General features: G+C 42.6%; 1 protein-coding gene across 1 annotated transcript; it reads left to right on the forward strand.

The window, feature by feature from the left end:
• The first annotated feature begins 15,488 nt into the window (after positions 1 to 15,488).
• Cks2l1 (CDC28 protein kinase regulatory subunit 2 like 1) lies at positions 15,489 to 16,068 on the forward strand. Its single transcript, XM_039096381.2, has one exon. It carries the CDS (start codon positions 15,600 to 15,602, stop codon positions 15,837 to 15,839), a length of 240 nt encoding a protein of 79 aa, XP_038952309.1. The 5' UTR covers positions 15,489 to 15,599; the 3' UTR covers positions 15,840 to 16,068.
• The last annotated feature ends 6,063 nt before the right edge of the window (positions 16,069 to 22,131 follow it).

Consider the following 22,131-nt stretch of genomic DNA (forward strand, 5'->3'; position numbering starts at 1 on the left):
TGCTTTGGCCTCCTTTTCTGTGGAACAAGGGTGACTTTGTTTTGTTTTTTAAATCTTTCTTTCTTTTTGGGAAATCGAACTCAGAGCTTAAGCACCCTAGTCAAGTACCCTGTCACAGAACTACATCTCCAGCCCTCAGAGTGTTTCATTCTCGTGACTTTTGTACTTTTCTGTGGAGGTATGATAGATCTCTCTTTTAGTATTGGGTCAGTTTTATTTACTTTCTAGAGCAAGGAGATCTAGATTTTCTCCAGATCTCAGAAGTACTTTTAGGGCAAGGAGAGAATAAATTTATAAATTCTTGGTTAGCGTAATGCCGAGGAAGTAGGTTTTAAGCATTGATCTGTGGGGGAAGCTCAATTTGTACAAGAATTAGATACAATTTCTGTAGTGGGTAAAATGTATACCATAGATGATAAAATATAGACCATAGATGTTAAAATATATACCATAGATGTTAAAATATACACTGTAGATGATGAAATGGTTAACCTTTGCATTTAAATAGTTTTAAAAACTAGCTCGAATTCCAGATTCACTTGGTATTTTTTGCATTGCTCTCTGCACAAGAATGGTATTTTTTTTTTTACTTGACATCCATTGTACACAAACTCTAGAGTAATATGAATAGCTTTTTTCCCCACACATTGTGTGAAAATAAAACATCAATATTGTCAAGACCTTGGCATTACTTACTTGCTACGGGACTTAGAATTTTAGAATTTACACATTGTAGTCCTGGGCCGGGTTGGTCCATGCCTACAGCCCCAGTATAAGGCAAGTGAATGGAGAGGGATCAGGAGCCTAAGGTCATCTTCTATTACTCAGAGAATTCAAGGCTAGCCTGGGCTACAAGATATGTGATCCAGTCTCAAAAATAAAACAAAACCTACTGGACTTTCTAGCTAATAGATGGGAAGTATTACTTGTTTTGTGAACTTCCTTCTGGGTGTAGACACATAGTCAAATAGAAACTGTAGTAGATAAGCCCAGTATTTGGTGTTTTGTACCTGTCTTCATAGGCACATGTGCATTTTCATATAAAATAGCAAAATATAATTTGTTTATAATTATCAATTTTCTAATGGTCATAGTTTAAATGTCCCCTCCCTCCTTTTGTCCTTGAGACAGGGTCTTACTAGGCAGGCCAGACTGGCCTTGAACTTTCTATGGTCTTCCTGCCCCAGGCTCCTGAGTGCTAAGGTTAGGTGTCCCTCTCTCGTCACATGGAACTTTCTCACAGCGTTCTGAAAGCTGGTAGGCTTGAGCACAAAGAGAAGGCTGCTGCTAATCATTAGCACATGAAGCAGAAGGTACAAAAGAACCCCAAATCCTCAGTGGAGTAAGACCCTGCTTGAATGAAAAAACAAGGAGCCAAGATGGGCTGTCAGTCATGGCATGGAGAGCTGGTGGAGATGTTTTAAGAATATGCAGATGCAGAGGACAGTTGGTGGGCTTGGGGTTCTTCTACTGTCTAACCATGCTTGCCCTCTCTTCTCTGATTGGTCTTATTTTTCACCTTATCTGCATGCCCACATTCAGCCAATCAGGACCCAGCTGGCCCAGATAAGTTAGCACCATATAACTTCAGGCTTTGGAACATAGGATGTTATCGAATTTGATGGAGTAGGAAGAAAGGATTACCTTTAGGATTCCCCCAGGCTGAACACCCCAGAGGCAAGGCCCTCATGTCTGTGGCTTTCGTCCCTAGCAGGGTGTTTCATTAAGCTATTCTCCACATGGTGGAGACCCATTTTTGCTCTTCCTTTAAGACTCCACTCTTGGCTGCAGAGGGAATTCACTCTAGCATTAGTTCCCTGCCTCCAGATTCTGAGACTCATAGCTCAGACTCCCTCCTCTCCAGTCCTGCAAGAATTCATAGCATTCTCAGACCTGCAGACATGTCCTGCCAGGGTACCATGGTTGGCTGGCACTCCAAAGCCCTCGAGATCTTTTTGACTACAACATTCCCAGAACTAAACATTTCTCTGACCCCTAATGGCTCTCTGTGAGCATCATGATATTATTGAGAATTTAAAGCTGTTTAGTTTAAATGCCACATGGCGTTCTGGTTTACATTGTTTTATCCTTGTAAAGTTGTTAGTCCCAAATTAGTAATAAAGTACCTCAACTTTGCACACTTCATTGTTCCCCTACTACAGTCTCAGAGAGAGCAAGACAGGAACTTGGAGACAGAAGATAGTTGCTACTGGTTACCTCATTAGGGTTATAGACACAAGTTGCTATGCTATCAGTTCATAGTCTGCCACTGCAGACAGAATGTGTGTCTGCTGGGTGGTAGTGACACATGCCTTTAATCCCAGCACTCAGGAGGCAGAGGCAGGCAGATCTCTGAGTTCAAGACCAACTTCATCTACAAATCTAGTTCTAGGACATCCAGGGCAACACAAAGACATCCTGTCTTGAAAACAAAGCAATAACAGCAAACAATCAAAATAGAGAATGTGCATCTCTGTCTTAAAAATTAAGCACTACGACAGATTTGTCCTAGACTCTAACGAGGCCAGTAGAGAAAAATGGGGCAGTAGCACTCCTATTTTGACATTTGGGTTTTTTTTGTCCTGTTTTGTTTTGCACTCAACATTTTGCTTACAGAGTCGGTTAACTCAACATACACGAGAGGCTTCAAGGTCTTAAATACAGAAACTATTTCAATGTTAATTTCCCCAAAGAGACTTACTAGTAAGTGTTGTGGAGTACATATTAAAAAATAATACGTAAACAGTCTCACTTTCATAACTCCCTTACGTAGTTATAAACCTAAAGATCTTTTGTTCCCATTGCTCCAATACTAGACTCGCAAAATAAACCAACGATCTCATAAAAGTCAAATAACATTGTAATACAAAAATGACAACTATTTTTCCTACTAACAACCCTCCTCCCCTCTTTTAAGGTAGGCATCTGTATAAGGAGTTGGATCTGAGGCTCCATCTTCACAGTCACCGTTTCTCTTAGTCTTGGAGGAAGATGGCACATCCGTTCTTAGCGTTGGTTTGACCACCTGATTGTTATGGATTCTCTTGTGTGTTCCAGATTTTCTTATGGCCTTTATAAGAACTTAGTTGAGCATCTGGGTGTTTGGCTGTATGCCACACACTTCTCATGAACAAGACAACAGCTAAATAAACCCTGCAGGGATCTGACTTCTTCAGATGTGTACACATTTATGCACAGACTGTCTCACCCATATGCTTACTCTGATATCTAGCCTGTGAGCTCACACGACACAGGGAGATATTTGGAGGAAAGGTCTGGGACACTTAGAGCAAGTTCCAGGAAAATAGTTAGCTTTCTTACCTCGAGGATAAGGGGCTTAGCCCAGCTTCCTGGAGGCTTCCTGCTTTACTGAAGTTAACTTCCCTTCCAGTTCCTGCCTCCTAGCCACCTAGGTATTGGTTGCACATGGAAGCCGATTTTTCCCTTTTGACCATCAGTGGACAGAGATAATTGTGAGTCTCAAGGCTGTAAGACATGCTGAGCGATTCCGTGGCTTTAGGGAAAGAGTTACTGACATTCTCTGAAGATTTCACTGCCTTCCTGGCAGGTCAGGTATTTTGAAAGGCAGGCCCAGACCTGTCTGAATGCTTGCCCTTGCTGTGTATAAGCACAGCAGCTGCCATAAAATGTTGTCATTTCCCTCTTGGGCGTAGAAGTAGTTTCTCCCACTGCCAGACCACCAAGCCCAGGTTTTCATCATCGAGGGGGCATGGAGGAGGGCTGCATGCAAAGCCAGGGCCCGCTCACCTCCTCGGAGTCCAGAGGAGGCAGAGCAGGGAAAATCAACGAAGGACCTGGATCACTTCTCTGTGGTTACATACTGTGGGGCTTGGTGGAAGTGGTGGGGGACCTGAGTTTTAGTTCCCAGGGCAAGAACATTTATTCAGTACTCACTGACTGGTCCAAGCCCTTGGCAGACTCTCATCCCTAAGAAGGTCAATTTCCTCTGAGAACAGAGTTCTTTAAAAAGGAAAGAAAAGGAATGAAAAAGTGCTTCATTGTTCTGCAAGGACAATGAACCAAATCATCAGCAAAAATAAACCATGCCTGACTTTTTTTTTTTTTAATGTCACATAGGAAAGAGTGCTTTGACCTATTGACATGAGCTTCTCATCTTAAGGTTAAAATGTGTGCTGGCGTGTGGGTCGTGCAGGGGCACACATTACACGGAGTGGTGCATGACTGGAGGCCAGCAGGCACCTGTCAAGAATTGGTTGGCTTTTCCTTCATGCTTTGAGGCAGGGTCTCTCTTCTATTTCTGTTGCTGTACTGTACAGTGCTTCGGCCTAGCTGTTTCCCAAGCTTCTAGATACTTCTCCACTTATTTCACTTTACAGAATTACAGAGAAGTGTCACCACATCCAGCTGTTTAGGTGGGTTCTGGGGATCAAGCTTGGGCTTATATGACTAATGTTTTCAACAGCTGAGCCAACTCGCTAGCCCCTGAGTTCTTACACTAAGGTTAAATGTATGTTTGCAAAACATACATTACAGTTAAACATAACCTTACAGTTAAAATGTATGTATCTGTCCGCAAATATATGAAATACATATAAGATACAAATAGGTAATTTATGATGTATAAACATGCTGTGTGTGTGTGTGTGTGTGTGTGTGTGCACGTGTGTGTGAGTGTGTGTGTGTGTGTGTGTGTGTTGGAAAGACAGCTATGAACTGCGTTCTCCATAGTCAGCAAAGTCCAGGCCTGACTTCTTCGGCCAGCTGCCGGTGCAAATGCAAATGGGGAACAGCTTTTCATAGGGCTGTATAAAAGGCAAGCTCAGCTAGGCATTGATCACCAAATGGACTTGCAAATGACTCTGCCTGCCTGAATAAATCAGTGCCACCCGGAAAACAGAGGCACCAGGACCAGAGCGTGGCTGTTGCTTTTCTTGAATTCTTTCTTAATATATCTGTTATATATTTTTTTTGAAAAAAATGATTCTAACTGTCAACTGGGATTATTAGACTGCATAATGATATTTTTTATGTCCAAAGATATGAATAAAATTACTTTCTCACCATGTATATTATAGTTATACATGTTTTCTGAGAGTAAATTAACATAGAAATAAATCTATAATGTCAAGAATATGCATTAACCTGTTCGGGCCTTATAAATATGTAAAAATAGCACCTAGCTCTTTGCCTCTCCCTGGTAGGATAATACCTTATACTAATCCAGAATTGGACATTTGTATATTAGAATCCCCAATTATATGTACTCAGTCCAATTTAACAATTATTATTTTAAATGCTGTGCACCTTGTGCTCTAGGAGACATGACAAATGTCTCTAATGGGGTCTTTCCTTTCTCATCCAGCTAATCTTGCCACAGGATTGACGAATCTGCTGTTGTCTTTACTGCAGCTTCACTTCTATCTCTCTGCAAACTGTCTTTGTGGAGTCTTCTTTCTAAAGAAATCCACCCTCGCTTTCTATAAACTTTCCCTCTTTTACTTAATCCTCACTCTCCCTGGCCCCCAGGGACCCAGAGCTCTGGCCACAGGAAGCATCATGGTGACTTTCATTAGACATGTTCACACATCTCAGAATGTTCTAGAGAACTCTTTCTCTGCTCCTGGGTCTCTTGTCCTCCTCCTCTCTTTGACTGCCTCTCTAGAGGTCTTTACATATTATGAGTCCACCATTTCTGTTGATATCCTTCGCTAGCTCCAGAGCTCTTGTCTGGCAGGCTTAGTATCTTATGGTTTTATTGATCTTGGTACCACCACTACAACGCACAGTAGGACAGACTTCTGATAAAGGCTTCTAAAATGCACAGTATCTTCATCACTTAAAAATGGCTTCCAGATACCACTGTGCCTGAGATAATTAACTTGGGGGAGGGAAGAATTTACTTTGGCTCATGGTTCTGGAGGTTAAAGCCCAAGATGAGTCACCCAACCTTTTGGGTCCATCGTGTTGGGAACACATGGTAGTCAAACTGCTTACTTACCTCAATAGACAGGCAGCAGATCAGAGATGAAAAGCGAACAGATTCCCACTGTTCTCTGGGACCTATTTCTAGGACCCACTCCAAAGGTTCTTTAATATGTGGCCCGTAGTCATATCAGAGTACCAAGGATGAGATGGTCCTCGTAGAGCCTACATTGTCAAAATCAGTTCTGTCTCCCTTAGTTAAGATCCATCACCTCTTTTTCTTCCTTTCTTCCTTCTATTCTACTGATGGCTTTACATGAAGGAGAGTGTAAGTCACACACCGAAACCCCCTTTACTGACTTAATGTTTGAGCACAGCTTTCGTAATCCTTTGAATAAACTCCAGGCCTTCCTTTGGTCTGCTAGGCTGGGCTTGGTCTTGTCCTGTGGTCATGTGTTGGTATTTCCATCTCTGCTCACTGTGCCCAAATGCACAGACCTCTCTTTTGGTTTCTAGAATGTGCTAGACTCTTCTGTCTAGAGGCCTTTGTAGTCATCGTCCCATCCTTGTTACTTGGTTTGGGTTACTCGTCTTTCAGATGTCAGCTGAAATACCACTGTCACAACATCACCCTTCCTAACCTGCACCCTAACTTTCTTTATAGACTTTGCTCCGTTTTAGCCTGCAAAAGCAGACCCATATATGGAGAATTTATTTCACCCTTCCTCCCTCCTCCCTTCTCTCCCTCCCTCCCTCCTTCCCTCCCTTCCATCTTCCTTTCTTAGTTTGTTTATTCTCTCTTTCCTTTTCCTAACCCTAACCCTAACCCTAACCCTCTATGAGGACAAGAACTGTATATTCTTTTCCCTCACCGAGTCCTCCAAGGTCTATGACTACACACAGCACTGTCAGTGATAATATTTCTTGAGCATCAAATGTATGGTTAACTCAAAGCAAACTTGTAACAGGGCTTCCTTATAAAAACATTTTTCACAACAAATAAATGAAATGCATTTCGATATCACTGAAATTACCTTGTCTGTGAACACCCCAACAAAGGCCACATGAGAACACAGTGAGAAGGCTCCAACCCGGAAGCCGTGACAGGGGATTGACCCAGTACCCCTGACCATGCTAATTCCTGGTCTCAGGAGATCAGTGTTTGTTGTTTAAGTACCTGGTCTGGGATTTTTAATTACAAATGCATGAGTTAGCTATGACTTGATTGAATCCTGACTGATCTTAAGCATTCGTCCAGTTTTGTTTCTCTGCTTTCCTATCTTCCAATTTCAAAGTGGCATGCATTCTCCAGTGTCTTCTGCTTGCATTTAGTTATGTTCGTACCTCTGTCTACAGACACACACACACACACACACACACACACACACACACACACCCCTCACATACAATCTTCATAGAATGACCTGAATGTATTTCAATCTAGTTTCTCATGATTCTTTAAATGAAAACTTTTAATGATATATTGTTTTCTAAAGAGTTCTTTTTTTAAGGTAGGGATGTGTGTGTGTGTGTGTGTGTGTGTGTGTGTGTGTGTGTGTGTGTCTGTGTCTGTGTGTCTGTGGATGTGAGTGCAGGTGCCCACAGAGTCCAGAAGAGAGTGTTAGATCCTCTGGAGCTGGCAGCATAGGCAGTTGGTCGGAAAGCATAGGACATGGGTTCACGGAACACAGCTCAGGTACTATTTAAGAGCAGTGCACACTCTTAAGCACTCAGCCATCATTCCAGCCCTGTTTTAAACAAGCAATCTGGAGGGTGTTCTGGCTGCTCAGTAAGGCTAGGAAGATCTGGCTGTTGGAATAATCCTAGGACTTGCTAAGTATTAGCAGTCAAAAGAGCCTCCTGTTTCCAGTTCTGTTCACACACATAGGGCATTACCTCAAACGGAGTACATTTGGCCCTGTGTAAATATGTTCCACTGGGCCCAGGCTGCTCTTTCGTTTTGCTTGCTTGCTGACACTGGGTCTCATTTGAGCCAGGCTGGATTTGAACCCGCTATGTCATTGAACTTGGCCTTTTACTTCCGATTCTCTTATTTCATGTCCCTTGTCCTGGGGTTATGGGAGTGTACCTCCACCTGCAGTCCCCCCTTCTTCATTTTTTTTCACTCGATAATGAACTCTATTTCCTTTTTCCTTTTGGAGACTAGAGCATAAGGTGAAGCTGATATGGGTCTTGCCATGTAGCCCAAGTTGGCCTTGAACTTGAAATCCTCCTTTGCCTCTTCTAGGTGTGATGCTTAATCTTCATGGTCTCCTTGGATTGGTAAAAAATACCTGCATGCAGTGTCAGAGAGGCAAATCTTTAGGTGTATCTAGGAGGTACATCTTAGTTAGAGAAAGCTAAGTCTTTAAGACCCTCTCTGAATGCGGGATGTTACCGCCATATGGCCAGAGGTACTGTCAATGGAGGGTGAATATATCCATCTTTCTGTTTCCTGGTCCAGAGAGCTACTGGCTCTAAGCTTTTTCTCCAGGATGGACCACGTATTAAGAAACATGGATCAATGTTAACCTTTCTTATGTTGAGTTGCTTCTCCTCAGGTATTTGGTTACAGTAATTACAGGGCTGGGGCGACCACTCAGACAGTAGAATTCCTGTGGACCAGAGGACATAATCCTTAGCATCTATTTAAAACCTGATATGGCGGGGTTGGGGATTTTGCTCAGTGGTAGATCGCTTGCCTAGGAAGCACAAGGCCCTGGGTTCGGTCCCCAGCTCCGAAAAAAAGAACCAAAAAAAAAAAAAAAAACCCGATATGGCAGCATGTATCTGTAGCCCCCATGCTGGGGTGGGGGTGTTGGCATCAAAGACAGATGGATCCTAGGGCTTCCTGACCAGACTAGTTCCAGAAACTTGAGTTCCAGGCTCAGTGAAAGATCTGTCACAAAAAGTAAGACAGAGAGCAGTAGATAAAGACACCTGTCATTGACATCAACTGCTGGCCTCTGCATGCACACATCCACATCACATGTGCACATGTGCTCCTACACTGAATGCATGGGCACACATATAAAAGGAACTAATCCAATAGGCATGTGCTGCTACGATGGTTCATCTCTGTTGTCAAGTTGACTGTTTTTAGGTTCTTCATGGAAAAGCATCTCTGGGTGTGTCTATTAAGTGTTTTTAGAAAAATGTAATGGAGGAGAAAAGATTCTCCCTGAATATGGGTGGCACCATCTCATGGGCTCAGGCCCTACTCTGAGTAAGGCGGAAGTTAGCATTCACCATGTCTTCTTCCTAAGAGCAGATATGATGTGACCAGCTGTCTCTTGCTCCTCCTGCCATGCCTTCCCTAACACAGTGGTCTGTACCCTCAAGATGTGAGCCCAAATAAACACCTCCTCCCTTAAGTTGCTTTTTCCTGCTATTTTTGTCATAGAAACTAGAAAGGTAACCACTACAGCCACAATGCAGGCTTCAGTCATATTTGCCAGGGGCATATTTAAGTATTGCCGCCTCTCTCAAGCCATGCAAGATTACTCAAGACTTGAGATCTCAGCAGTCTGATGGGGCCTGCCCTCTGCAGCCTTTCTGCTGAGAATGGGACCTGGCAGTGTTGTGACTGCTCACTGTACCTGTGAAGGCAGAAACACGGTGGCTAGAAAAATGGTAAGATTCAAACCCCTTGAGAAAACAAAGCAGAAATGAGTCTCCCAGTTATTTAATGAATGAGGTCTGCTGAGAATTGATTTGGAGCAAATAGGTTCTCCCACAAACGACCTTGAGCACTCTAAAGAGACAAGGCGACAAGACAGCTCTCCCCTCCCCTGCTAAAACCCGAAGTAGCCTAGATCATGCAGCATGCACGGTAAATTTAGCTTTAGTTTTGTTTCCAAATGCTGGAGAGCAGGTGTCCAGACAGTGGAATTCCTTATTGGCAACTGTCTCAGACACAGCTCCCCCTATGGAGAAGTGAATCTGAGAAGCTTCACCCATGCCTTCCAGCTGCCTCCTGAATTAGTACTGTAGCAAACACTGATGGGCACAGTCTCAGAGCTGGGCCCTTCACCACTCTGCCAACCACCATTGGGCTATGTCTTTGGTGAGAGAGAGGCAAGAGTGTACGGAAGAGTCTGCAGCAGCTGGTCCCTGGATTAGAAAGACTTCCAATCAGATATTGGGTCTATAGGTCCTGACAGTCTTTGAGGAAATGAAGGAAAATCCATGTGGTTCTTGGGCACAAGACATCACAGTTTAGGCCTAGTCTATCCTTGGAGATAATAGGATTTAAAGTAAGTAACCAAGTAAAGGGCAAGATCAAATCTCCTACCAGGGAAACAAAGCATGTATGATTTATGTTGGAATGGACACATTTGTACAGCCCCACACAGGCCAGTGATGGTATATGGTAGACTGTCTGGTGCTGTCAGTTGCTTTGGAGAGCAAAAATTGTTATCATCATCATCATCATCATCATCATCATCATCATCATCATCATCATCATCATCATGACTATGTGTGTGATATGCATGTGGGTACCTGTTCTACAGTGCATATGTGAAGTTGTACTCTAAGTACAACTCTAGGGATTGGTTTATGACTTATGCAGATCCCAAAACAGTACCCATAGAGAATGGGAATTTTAATAGCCTACCTGGGGCATTTCCATTGAAACCACAATAGGAGGTAAGTGCTTTGCCACCAGCTCCATAGCTGGTCCTGGACTCTTTGCTAGATGAATGCAGACATTAGCTAAGGTCATCATCCTTAAGTCCTGAAGTATTTTCAACCATTATTCATACTATGTGGGGGAAGTGGACTTCTTTCAGGCTCTGTTAAATGCAAGAGTATTTGTGATTCCTACTTGAAGCCTATATCGAAAGGCTAGAATTTAAACTCTTGAGTAGAAATGCCAACAGTCTCAAACAATATCAATTTTTTTCTTTTATTGAAAATAATTTTTCATGTAATATATGCTGCTTATGGCTTTCCCTTTCTCTGCTCCTCCCATCCAGACCCTTTCTGTCTCTCATTAGAAAACAAACTGAGAAAGATGCAGAGGACCATTGTCATCTGCCAGGACTATCTCCACATCTGAAAATACAACCGATTTGAGAAGTGTCACAAGAACTTGTCTGTGCACCCATCTTCCTGTTTCAGGGATGTTCATATTGGTGACATTCTCACTGTTGGAGGGTGCAGGTAGGTCCCTGAGCAAGACTGTTCAATTCACTGTGTTCAAGGTCACCAAGGCTGCTGGAACCAAGAAGCAGTTTCAGAAGTTCTAAGGGGACTCTGGCCCATGCCCTAGAACAAATAAAGTTATTTTCCAACTTTCAAAAAAAAAAAAGCAAATAGGCTTCTAAGGGATAATAATAAAACATAACAAGAGAAAACAAACACATTGGAATAGAACAGAACAAAACAGAAGGAAAAGAACCCAAAGAAAGGCACAAGAAACAGATAAAGAAGTAGAGACTCCAATGTTTGCATACTCAGGAATCCCATAAAAAGCACGAACTAGAACCCATAGTGCATATAACATAGAGGACCTGAAGGGCAGAAAAAGAACAAAAGAAAGAGAGAAAGAAATGAAGAAGAAATAAATAAAAATGCAAATGAAAAAGGATAAAATTTTAAACAAGAAAAAAGAGAGAAGGAAGAAAGAAGGAAGAAAGAAAAGAAAAAAAAGAAAAGAAAAGAAAAGGAAAGAAAAGAGTAGAGGCCGGGCACAATATTATGAGACAAAGAACCTTCAGAGATGACTTTTGTCCTTTTTCTGTTGCCATCCACTGCTGGGGATGCAGCCTACATGTAAGAGAGGTTTGCTTCCCCAAGGAGACTCCCTTGGAGAAAACTAAGATTTCATTTGCACGTGGTTAATCCATGTGAGCTAGCCTCTGGTTACGTACCTTCTAGAACCAAGAACAGTAGCCTGTAGGGTGAAGGTTCTGATTAGGCACCAGCTCGACTTCTCCATGTTCAGTGAGTTGTAGGGGTGTGGTCTTCAGCCATGGAGCCTTGCTGTCCACTTGTGGAGAGCAGACTACAATCTTGTCAACAGCCTGGGTTGTTTGGTGGTTACCAAGGGATCCTTTGGCCAACAACTCAATTAGATAGAATCCATTCCTAGTACTGGGAACTTCATTTGGACTTGGTGACAAAGGGGGCTTAGTTTGGGCTCTGTCTCCCTCATTCTTTTTTCAATTTTATTTGGATTTCCTTCCTATATGTATAGCTCTTACTGTATTAGGTTTCCATATTGCCTTTCAACCATCCTCAATTTTCGCTTTCTCTCCCTGTATTCCTTCTCTCATCCCTCTCTTTACTTGATCCTCCTGCTCAGTCCTTCCTCATCCATCCATCCATCCATCCATCCATCCATCCATCCATCCATCTATCCATAGCTGTCTATTTCCAGTAAGGTTTGTTTTGTATCTCCGAGTGTCATGCACGGAGTATGCTGGCAGTAGCTTAGCTTTTATAAGCTGGCCGTAAGGTGAATTTGGTGAGTTTGTCTTTACTGCGAACATGACTGGTGCATCACACTATGACCTATGACTTGTGACACCAATGACAGTGTCATATAGGTGATAGGATCCTTCACTGCCACCTACACAGTCTATTTTTGCCTGACATATGCCTGCATGCCTCTTTGACTGCAGTCCTTCAACATAGAGAGGATACACTCCTATTCATGGTGTAGCTTTGCAAAACCTATTCACATTATCTCCTTTGTGACTGCTTCCCAGAATGCCCCTCAGTTGCGTAAAAACCAGGATCTATTTTGTAGAGGTATAATTACACATTAGATATAAAGTGGTCATTAGATATAGTCATTAGATAAAGCACATTAGATATAAAGTGCCAGGAAATCCTGTCTCCGTAATCACCAAACATAGGTGCTTACCCATCACTTTTCTGGTTTTGTCTAACTTTGGGAAAACAGATGAAAATAATATTCTTTTTTATGTCTGTATTTTACAAGAGGAAACAAGATGGGGAATGTTGACTGACTGATAATCTGTCCTTTTTTCATTTGAGATCATGGCTGGGGAATTTTTTTGGCTAAGGTCTGTCAGCTGCTTATTTTAGTATGGAGGCTCTGTCCCTGGGCAGGAGGTCTATCTGTTAACAGGCCTCATTCAGCATGCCCCAGGGTCTCCTTTTTCTTTTAAATCAGGACCCACCACAAACTCACTTTCTTTGAGATGCTAAGTGCCCTGCAAAGGGAAAGGGAATGACCCTGGAGCTCCATAAATCCATTTTGCTTCTTCTTCCAGGTAGGAGCTGTCTCCTTAAGACACGGTTCCCAGGTATAGAAAGGAAAGGATGGAACTCAAAAGCCTCAAGGATTCTCTAAGCAAGGACCAGAGCTGCTTCACCTTCTCCCTCCCCACAGGGTTGGGAGACCTCGGATACAGGGAGCTAAAGATGGTAGAAACCAACAGGGCAAGGTATTTGGTAGAGCAAGCTTCAAATTCAGGCCGATTTTGAACCATGTGATTTCCAGCAAGTCACTTGGCTTCTGTTAGCTTTAATTACCACATGTATAAAACGAAATTAACAAGTTTGATATAGGGGCTGATGCCTGTAGTCCCAGAACAGGAAGGAGACTGGGCTTGAGTCTGAGGCCAGCCTGGACTATGTAGGTGAGTCGTTATGTCAATGAAACCCAAAATGAACTTGTAAATTCTGATGCAAAGTTTAAAAGACACTGTTAGGCAAATAATTCAACATGTGTATGTGAAGGCCACACATATAGACAAAAAGCAAAACCCAGAAATTTTAGTCTGGAATAAAGAAAAAAAATGGCACAGTATCTCACAAGAAAAGCTTGAAGGTACTGCGGATGCTTAGATGTCAAGAAGAAGGTGGGTACACAGTGGGCAGGGGTGGGCACACAGCAGCCAGGAGCTAAATCTGGTCTGGTACCTGTCCTGTGTGGCCCATGAGGTAAGAATGGCCGTCCGAGTTTGAGTGGTAGAATATGTCACTAAAGGATGACGACACAGCTCCTCCTTGTAAAGTCAAGCTTTAGACAACCATTGCCTCGCTCTTCCCTTCTTCTGCTTGCTTAGACCAGTGACCTTGGCAGACACCTCAAGGCTTGAAGTCCTAACACTTCTCTCCTCTCAGACTGTACAGAAGATGTTTTCTGACACCTGCCACACTCCACAGCTGGTACAGAGAAGAGGAAACGGGCTTGCTCTGTCACCTCTAAGAACTGAATAGAACCACTGGGGGAACTGGTTAAGCTGGTAACTAATCCAGCATAAAGAAGAACTTTCTAAGGACTGGAGATACCAATGGGTGAGCTGGACCATTCAGTGGCTTGAGTCAGCTCATAAAACTAGGTAGGCAAAGTTGTATCACTTCTGCAGGGGATACAGAAAGACTTCAGGTGAAGGAAGAGGTTTGTCAGAATATAGTTCTGAAATTCTGATTTTTATAACCTAAAGTTTTGCTAACTTGGGTCTCCCTTAATGCCTCAATAGGCATTTATTTGCAGTTACTTATTATTTAGACTAACACTATAAAGATTAAAGGCCACTTTGTAAATTGACGGACCCTTAAAAAAAGTTGCATATTTTAACCCTTAAAGACTCACAATCTGCTGTACTTTCAAAGCATTCTTATAATTCAAGGTAAGAGCCATGGTCCACAGAAAGTCTGAGACTCCTTGCAGTTTATAGACTCTAATTCAGCTGTTTTTCTATCAAGCCATTTGGTTAAGGATAAATTAGGCATTTTGCTTCTTTATGTGTAAGAGTTATATAAGAATCATACAATTGGAAACATATTTACTCTTAGGCATGTACGTGTGGACCTATGGCATGCCTTGGTGTGTGAAGGCCCATGTATGCTTAGGGTGCACATGGAGGTCAGTAAACAACCTTAACCTCAGGCATTGGCCCTCATTTTCCAGCTTCTTTTAAGCAGAGTCTCTCTTGTTGCCTGCCTTAACACTGTGAGTCAGCAGGTCTTGGGTTCTCCTGTCTCTGTCTCCTACCTCACCACAGGACAAGCAAGAGTGCGTGGAAAACATTGCAAACATGAACCAAAATGAATCCTCGCTGGTTTTAAGTGGATTGACTTAGTTCCTTTTCCACACAGAGGTAACACTGACCAAAACAAACGTGTAACCATTCTTGCAGACAGGGCTCGTGAATCCCAGACTGGCCTTGAACTTGCAATGTAGCCAAGTGTGACTTTGGACTGCTGATTCTTTCTACCTGCATCTTCCAACTGCTGGGAGTACCGGCCTGTTCCACCATGGTTGGTTTATGTGGTGCCAGTGATGGTACCCGGGGTTTGGTGCACATTAGGCAAGTATTAAACAACCCCAGCCTCATAAGCATGCATGGTAACTAAACACTCTGAGTGGAATTGAAAGTGAAACCTGGAGTTCTTCTCTTTGCCCTTGCTGGAACTTGCTGTGTAGACTAGGCTGACCTCAAATTCATAGAGATCCTCCTCCCTCTGCCTCCTGAGTGCTGGGACTCAATTCATAGGCTACCTCTGAAGTATTTAGCTTGGCCATCTTCTCTTGCGGTGTGTGTGTGTGTGTGTGTGTGTGTGTGTGTGTGTGTGTGTGTGTGTGTGAATCTCAATAAATATTGTAATGGTTCGGTTGGCCTCATTTGAGTCATTGCCCCAGCCTTAGGCAGACGTGGAGTTCCTTGTGCCCTGTTTCCTTGTTCCATTTTTCTCCTTTGCACACCGGCAGGATGGTCCACAAGCAGATCTACTACTCAGACAAGTACTTCGACGAGCAGTATGAGTATTGGCATGTCATGTTACCCAGAGAACTTTCTAAACAAGTACTCAAAACTCATCTGATGTCCGAAGAGGAGTGGAGGAGACTTGGTGTTCAACAGAGTCTAGGATGGGCTCATGACATGATCCATGAGCCAGAACCACATAGTCTTCTCTTTAGACGGCCTCTTCCAAAAGAACAACAAAAATGAAGTACAGCTGGGATCATCTAATCTTTTTCAAATGTAATGTATATGTGTATATAAGGTAGTATTCAGTGAATACTTGAAAAATGTACAAATCTTTCATCCATACCTGTGCATGAGCTGTATTCTTCACAGCAACAGAGCTCAGTTAAATGCAACTGCAAGTAGGGTTATTTTAAGTTGTTAAAGATAAACTTTCTTGTAGTTTTTTCTTAATATAAGTGCCTGTTTTACTTTACCCGTTTTGTTCAATAAAGTTTGTATATTGCATTTAAAAAATATTGTAATGGTTCGAATGAGAATGGCCCTTATAGGCTCACACATTTGAATGTTTGGTTTTCAATTGGTGGACTGTGTAGGAAGGATTAATAGGTCTGCCCTTGTTGGACGAGGTGTGTCACTGGGGGCGGGCTTTGAGATTTCAAAGTCTATGCCAGACCTGGTCTTGCTCTTTCTCCCTGCCTATGCCTTTTGGATCAGATAGGAGCTCTTAACTCCAGGGCCGTGTCTGCACCCACCATGGTGATCCTGGTCTAACCCTCTGAAACTATAACCAAGACCCCAGTTAAATGCTTTCTTTTATAAGCACCTTGGTCATGGTGTCTTGGCACAGTAACAGAACAGTAACTAAGACAAATACCATTTGCTCTTTAAAATTAATTGCTATTTTTAGATGCCAAAAGGTCAATTTTTCTCAATATTTTGAGTTTGTCCTCAAATTACCTGTTTTCGAGAAAATCAAGTGCCAGAAAGAATAGACAGATAAATGGACAACTGGAAACAGTGAAGAAAATCAACAGCCCATGTGCTTCGCTGTTATTAGTGATTTAGACCAAATAACCCGATCAACAAGCAATGGGTTTCTCCCTTCTCTCTCTCTTTCTATTATGTATCAGGACTGAGGCACACCCATCATCCTAGCATTCAGAGAGTGGAGGCAGGAGGACAGGAGTTCAAGGCCAGCTTCTGCTACATAGTAACTTCCAGATATCTAGGCTAGTTTGGGCTCCATGAGACCCTGCCTGAAAAGAGCCAAATAAAATAAAATCAACAAACAAATAAAATGAAGTCAATAAGTGGGTAAGAACAAATAAAGTCAATTTGGAGCGTCGGTGCGATCTGAAGGTGTCTCTCACACACTGGTTCATATTGCATGAGAACACGTGAAGCCAGGAACACACTAGGAACTGACCTACATATTTGTCTCCAACCCCATTTTTCTTCAATCGACCTAAGGACTGGAATATTCTGGGGATGTAGCCCTTTGCAGCACATTAGCCCAAGCCCTTCATTTCTTTCATTCAGTAGACTAGCAGGGTGACTTTTATTTTCTTCAAGTAAGCACCATCCTATTACCTACTGTGATTAATGTCCAATGCAAAAAATCCTGAGTGCCACAATTTATATAGTTGTAGTCCCGCGTGCGGAGCTCTTTCTTTCGGAGACTCACTGTTCTGAAATTGAGGCTGGGATACAGAGGGTCCACACCACGCTGGTATGACAGAGCCTGTGGGCAGAAGGCCAGCCAGCCTTCCACTGGAGAGATAATTAAGAGACAGTAGCACAGAATGCATGCTGTAGCACGCAGTAACACTCCTGAGTATTGACCTCGCAGCTCCAAGCAACAGAAAGAAACGGTTTGCTTTTCAAAAATACAATCCCTCCCCGGTTCTGGAGAAAGGCACCGATAAGATTCTTCCGATTTTATCCTGGTTGGGTGAGATAAAAATACCTAGTTTTGAGAATTCTGGCCTCCTCCTGGGAGACCTGGCTGGGATGCTGGAACCTCAGACGCATCACAAATGCACGGCGCAAAGACAATCTGAAAAGTTGCCGGAAGGAAGCAATTTATATTTTTGTGCAAAGCTTTGCAATGTCTGGAAGGCAGAGGGAGAGAGCAAGAGAAGGGAAAGAACAGGTAGTGGAACCAGGTGACGGGCTGGGCTCACTCTTTCAGTTCAGAGAGTCCTGGAAGGGTTCCTGATGCTTCACAACCTTTTAATAAAAGGAGGAAGAAGGCAATGGGACTCACTTAAGGGACGTACTGCAACTTGGGAAAATGTTATCCATAAAGACTGAGAGAACCAGGACACCCCCCCCCCCCCGCCACACACACACACAAAGCACAGGGATGTTGGGATAACGTCCATTCTTAATGTCTGCCTAGCAACAGTGACAGGAGCCAGGGGCAGTCAGGGCAGCTGGATCCCTGGCTGCTACTATGGTCTCTTGACTGGCTTGGGCTGAAATCAACACAGGAGCAGAGGTGGAGTTGTGGGGTGGCTGGGACAAGATAAAGAAATATTTAAAGAGACCCATAGTCCCATAAGCCCAATAGTAACAATTAACACAGTATATACATAAATGAAAAACTCAGAGAATAAAAAGGCCCCCAATCAATTATTAACATATTAACAATAATACTGACAGTAACTCCTTTGCCCCAGAATATCGCCAGCCTCCCGAAGCACTGAGTTTGAGAACAGTCCAAGGCAACACAGATACATATCTATGCAGAAACTAAGTCAGTATCCTTTCTTCTTGAACAGATTATTTGGGGGATCCGTTAAGTGGAAATAAATAAGGTTTCATGTGTAGAACCTTGCCATGTGTGCTCTCTTTTCAAAATATTGATTTCTTTTTATTCTATCCAAAAGGGAGACCCATGAGGAGTAGAGAGGGGAGGTGCCACCTCCGTATGAATGCTAATAAGGAAATCAAGGGAGACAGTGGCACTTCAAGTTTCATCTTTCCTTTTCCTAGAGGCACGAACCCTGCAAGTTGTCACCTTGGTGTATTCAGTGCCTTTTGAAGCACTAGACTCCCCCAGAGAGAATGTCAGCCCCAGCCCTGGGCAGTTTTGACAAACAGAGTATATATTGATACATGATAAAGTATGCTAGGAATCACCCCAGCGCTAAAGGCTACTATAGTTTTAATATCGTCATTTGAATTAACAAGCATTCTGTGGAGAAATAATGAACCTTCATTATTCCAAGCATCATCCTTTCCCCGGGAACTCAGAAACCATTAGCTCTTGAGAACTTAATGAAAAGATGATAAAGAATGTTTTAGATAAAAGTTTGAACGGGCACACTTGATAACTGAGGTGAAATATTAATGTTTGTTTGGATGATGGATTACAGCTCCACAGCGGGGCTCGCTGAAGGGATGGGTGTCAACTGTGTGGTCACCTCACCCCTGCGGGATGTGGACCTCCCTGAAGACGATGTGAGACGGTGTCAGGCTTAGTGAGTCTGCGCTAGGTTCACAGCATGAAAATGTCTCTTCTCGTTTCATAGATAGCAGTGAGTAGAGGTAGACAGGGCGAGGGGCATGGGTGTGGATGTGGGTGGGTGGGAAGATAAGGTTTGGTCCAGGGGCATATAAGACTGTGTTCTTAGCACGTCACTGTTTTACAGCCTAGAGATTACACTAGGCTGCACAAAATTTAAACACACTTCAGTTTTTAGGGTGAATACTTTACCTTTTCATGGTCAAAGGCTTTGGAAATACCGGGCTACCGTTCCAATTTTTAATGTTATAAAATTGCACGGGGAGAGTGTTGTAGTTTGTGCAATGTCCCTGGATAGGTTCATGGGCTTGAATGCTTGGTCCCCGAGGTGGTGCTGTCTTGGGAGACTGCAGCTCCTCTGGGGTATGTCCTTATTCATTTGGGAGCTCATGTGGGGCAGGCCAAACCATATAGTGTATTTTCAAATGTGTTTTCTGATTGTGAAACTTATCCACTACAGTGGCGTAAAATGAGAAGATTCTGGATATAATCTTTGGTACTCAGGAACATCGCCCTGGGGAGCTCAGTGACAGCACTGTTTCTGTTCACTTGAAATGTCTAGAACTGTCTTAGACTGTCTGTTTCTTTGGGTACAGCTGCCCGGGTTTAAAATCTTGGGTCCATCATTTAACCGTATGCATCCATGAACATATTATTTCACCTCCTTATACTGAAGTAGATCTATATGTATAAGAATACACATAGAACATAGTTAAGGGCTATGTTTAAGAATTACATGACCACAAACACATAGACTATTCCTTGGCATATAATGGGAACTTGAATGTTGATGATTAGTATTGTTATGGTTCATTTTATAGTAATCTTTAAGTTACGACAAGCTCCCGGAATGCTTCCAATCGACCACTGGAATCACCACATTCTCCCAAGCCCCTTTTCTTATGTATTTAAGAATATCTTTAAGATGGCACTGAGGTGAATACGGTTGGTTAGTATTTGATATCTCTTTCAGGTTTTTCCTACTATGATTTCTTGTATATTTTTGAGAGGTTTTTTTTTTTAAATTAAAGATTTCAAATATGGTTTAAATCTCCCCAAAGTAGAAAATGTTGGTACTCAGATGTAAGATTTGGGAAGTGAGAGTCAGGCAGAGACTGCCCTGTTCTTGGCTGTTCCAACAAGCAGAGGTGAGAACTTGGTTTTCCTGTTCTAGCCTCAGGAAGAAATGGACAGACACTAGGTCATGGAGTGGCTGGGTGTGGGTCCATTTGTGTGTACAGATCCTGGTAGCCTTCTGGTCAGGAGTTAGCTGCTTCACCATTTGGTAGAAAGCTTCCAAACTGAAGGAGGGACTCACCTGGTGAGGTGTCAGGGTTTTGTGCCTTTAAGTCATTCTTCTGCTCTGCTCTGCTCTGCTCTGCTCTCCTCCCCTCCCCTCTCCTCTCCTCTCCTCGCTCCTTTTCTTTTTTCTTCTTCTTGTTTTCTGAGACAGGGTTTCTTTGTGTAGCCTTGGCTATCCTGGAACTAACTCTATAGACCAGATTGGCCTCAAACTCCAGAGATCTGCCTGCCTCTGCCTCTTCAGTGCTGGGATTAAGGGTGTGAGACACCACCACCAGGCCCCCTGAGCCATTCTTAAAATCTAATCTACAGGCTGTTTTCTTAGCAGCAATCTACTATCTTGATACTCAGAAAAGTGCCTTCTGCTAGAGCAGGCAGAATGGATCTTATTCTTTGCAACTTAAACCTGACAAGTTAGGATTACATCACAATTAAATAGAAATGTTCTCAGGTCTTAGAAGAAAAAGGATAACAGAGATCATAATATCCCGCAGGTCAGTTTATTATTTCCCAGTTTATTGTTTTTTTTTTTTTTGAGACAGGGTTTATAATGTATATATTTTAAAAATGTAGAAAAGAGATCAAGAGTGGACAAACTTGGCAATGAAAGCAGCCTCTCTTTTGGGATTCAGCAAATCTGCTTTGGCAGAAGACAAAAAAGGTCACTTCTTAAGGGACTGTGTGAAAAGTTTGACATTTGGTAGCAAGTGTTAGCCCAGAGAGCATTATTTCTGGTTTGAGGTGATCACTGAAGAGTCAAGAACAAAGACTGACAAGTGAAGGGTGTATCGAGGAAGCATTCCTGACAGTGGGAAATCAACAACCAGAAAGAAAGCAGCCCCCACAGGAACCCTGGGGAGGTACTGTAGGATAAAGGGCTGTGTCTGCTGCTGATCAATTTGAAAACTACATTCTTGGGTAATGATAATTTTTTCCTATGTCTTTGGTTGTATATTGAGCCAAGAGATGGTTGTGTGTAATTAGTAAGAGCCAATAAACAGTCTCATGATAGAAATTCTTTCAGTTGCTGTCCATCTGTCAAATAAAACTTAGCTGGGTAGGGATTTTTTTTTTCAGTGCTTAAAGTTCTGTTAACATTTTTCTACTGTAGTCTGGTATTTAGGGATCTAGGAACAGAATCTAAAGACAGTCTAATTTTTATTACACAGCAGATGATATTTCTGCTTTTACTTATTTATTTAGGGAAAATAATTGAAAAAAACAAACAAACAAAAATGGCCCACCCAGCTGGAAGGAGCTGCTTAGGAAGACATTGCATCTTGGAAGCTATGGTCTTTGCAAGTCACAATGCGTTCCTATGTACTTCACGGGCTCTGAATGGACCACTTGAATGTCAAATAAGATTCTACCTCTGACAAGGTTTGCCTTTTTACAGGGACAGAAAAACAACAACAATAACAGTAACAATAAAATGCCCACAGAGGAATATGGCAGATATCAGACAATCAGGTTGCCAAGAACAATGTATTGATGCCTTAGAGAGACACAAAATGTTAGTGGCACGAGGCTGGCTGACACAAGAGGATTGCTGTAAAATTGAGGCCAGTCTGGACTATAGGGGCCCTGTCTTAAATTCAAAGTAAAATAGAGTCAAAAAAAGAAAGACTAGTTAAAAGGCTCAGTGTGTGAAGTAGTTTCATAAGCATAAGGACCTGGGATTGCATCTGTAGAGCTCAAAGG

This window comes from Rattus norvegicus, chromosome 17 (assembly GCF_036323735.1).
Source record: "Rattus norvegicus strain BN/NHsdMcwi chromosome 17, GRCr8, whole genome shotgun sequence".
Taxonomy (NCBI): Eukaryota; Metazoa; Chordata; class Mammalia; order Rodentia; family Muridae; genus Rattus; species Rattus norvegicus.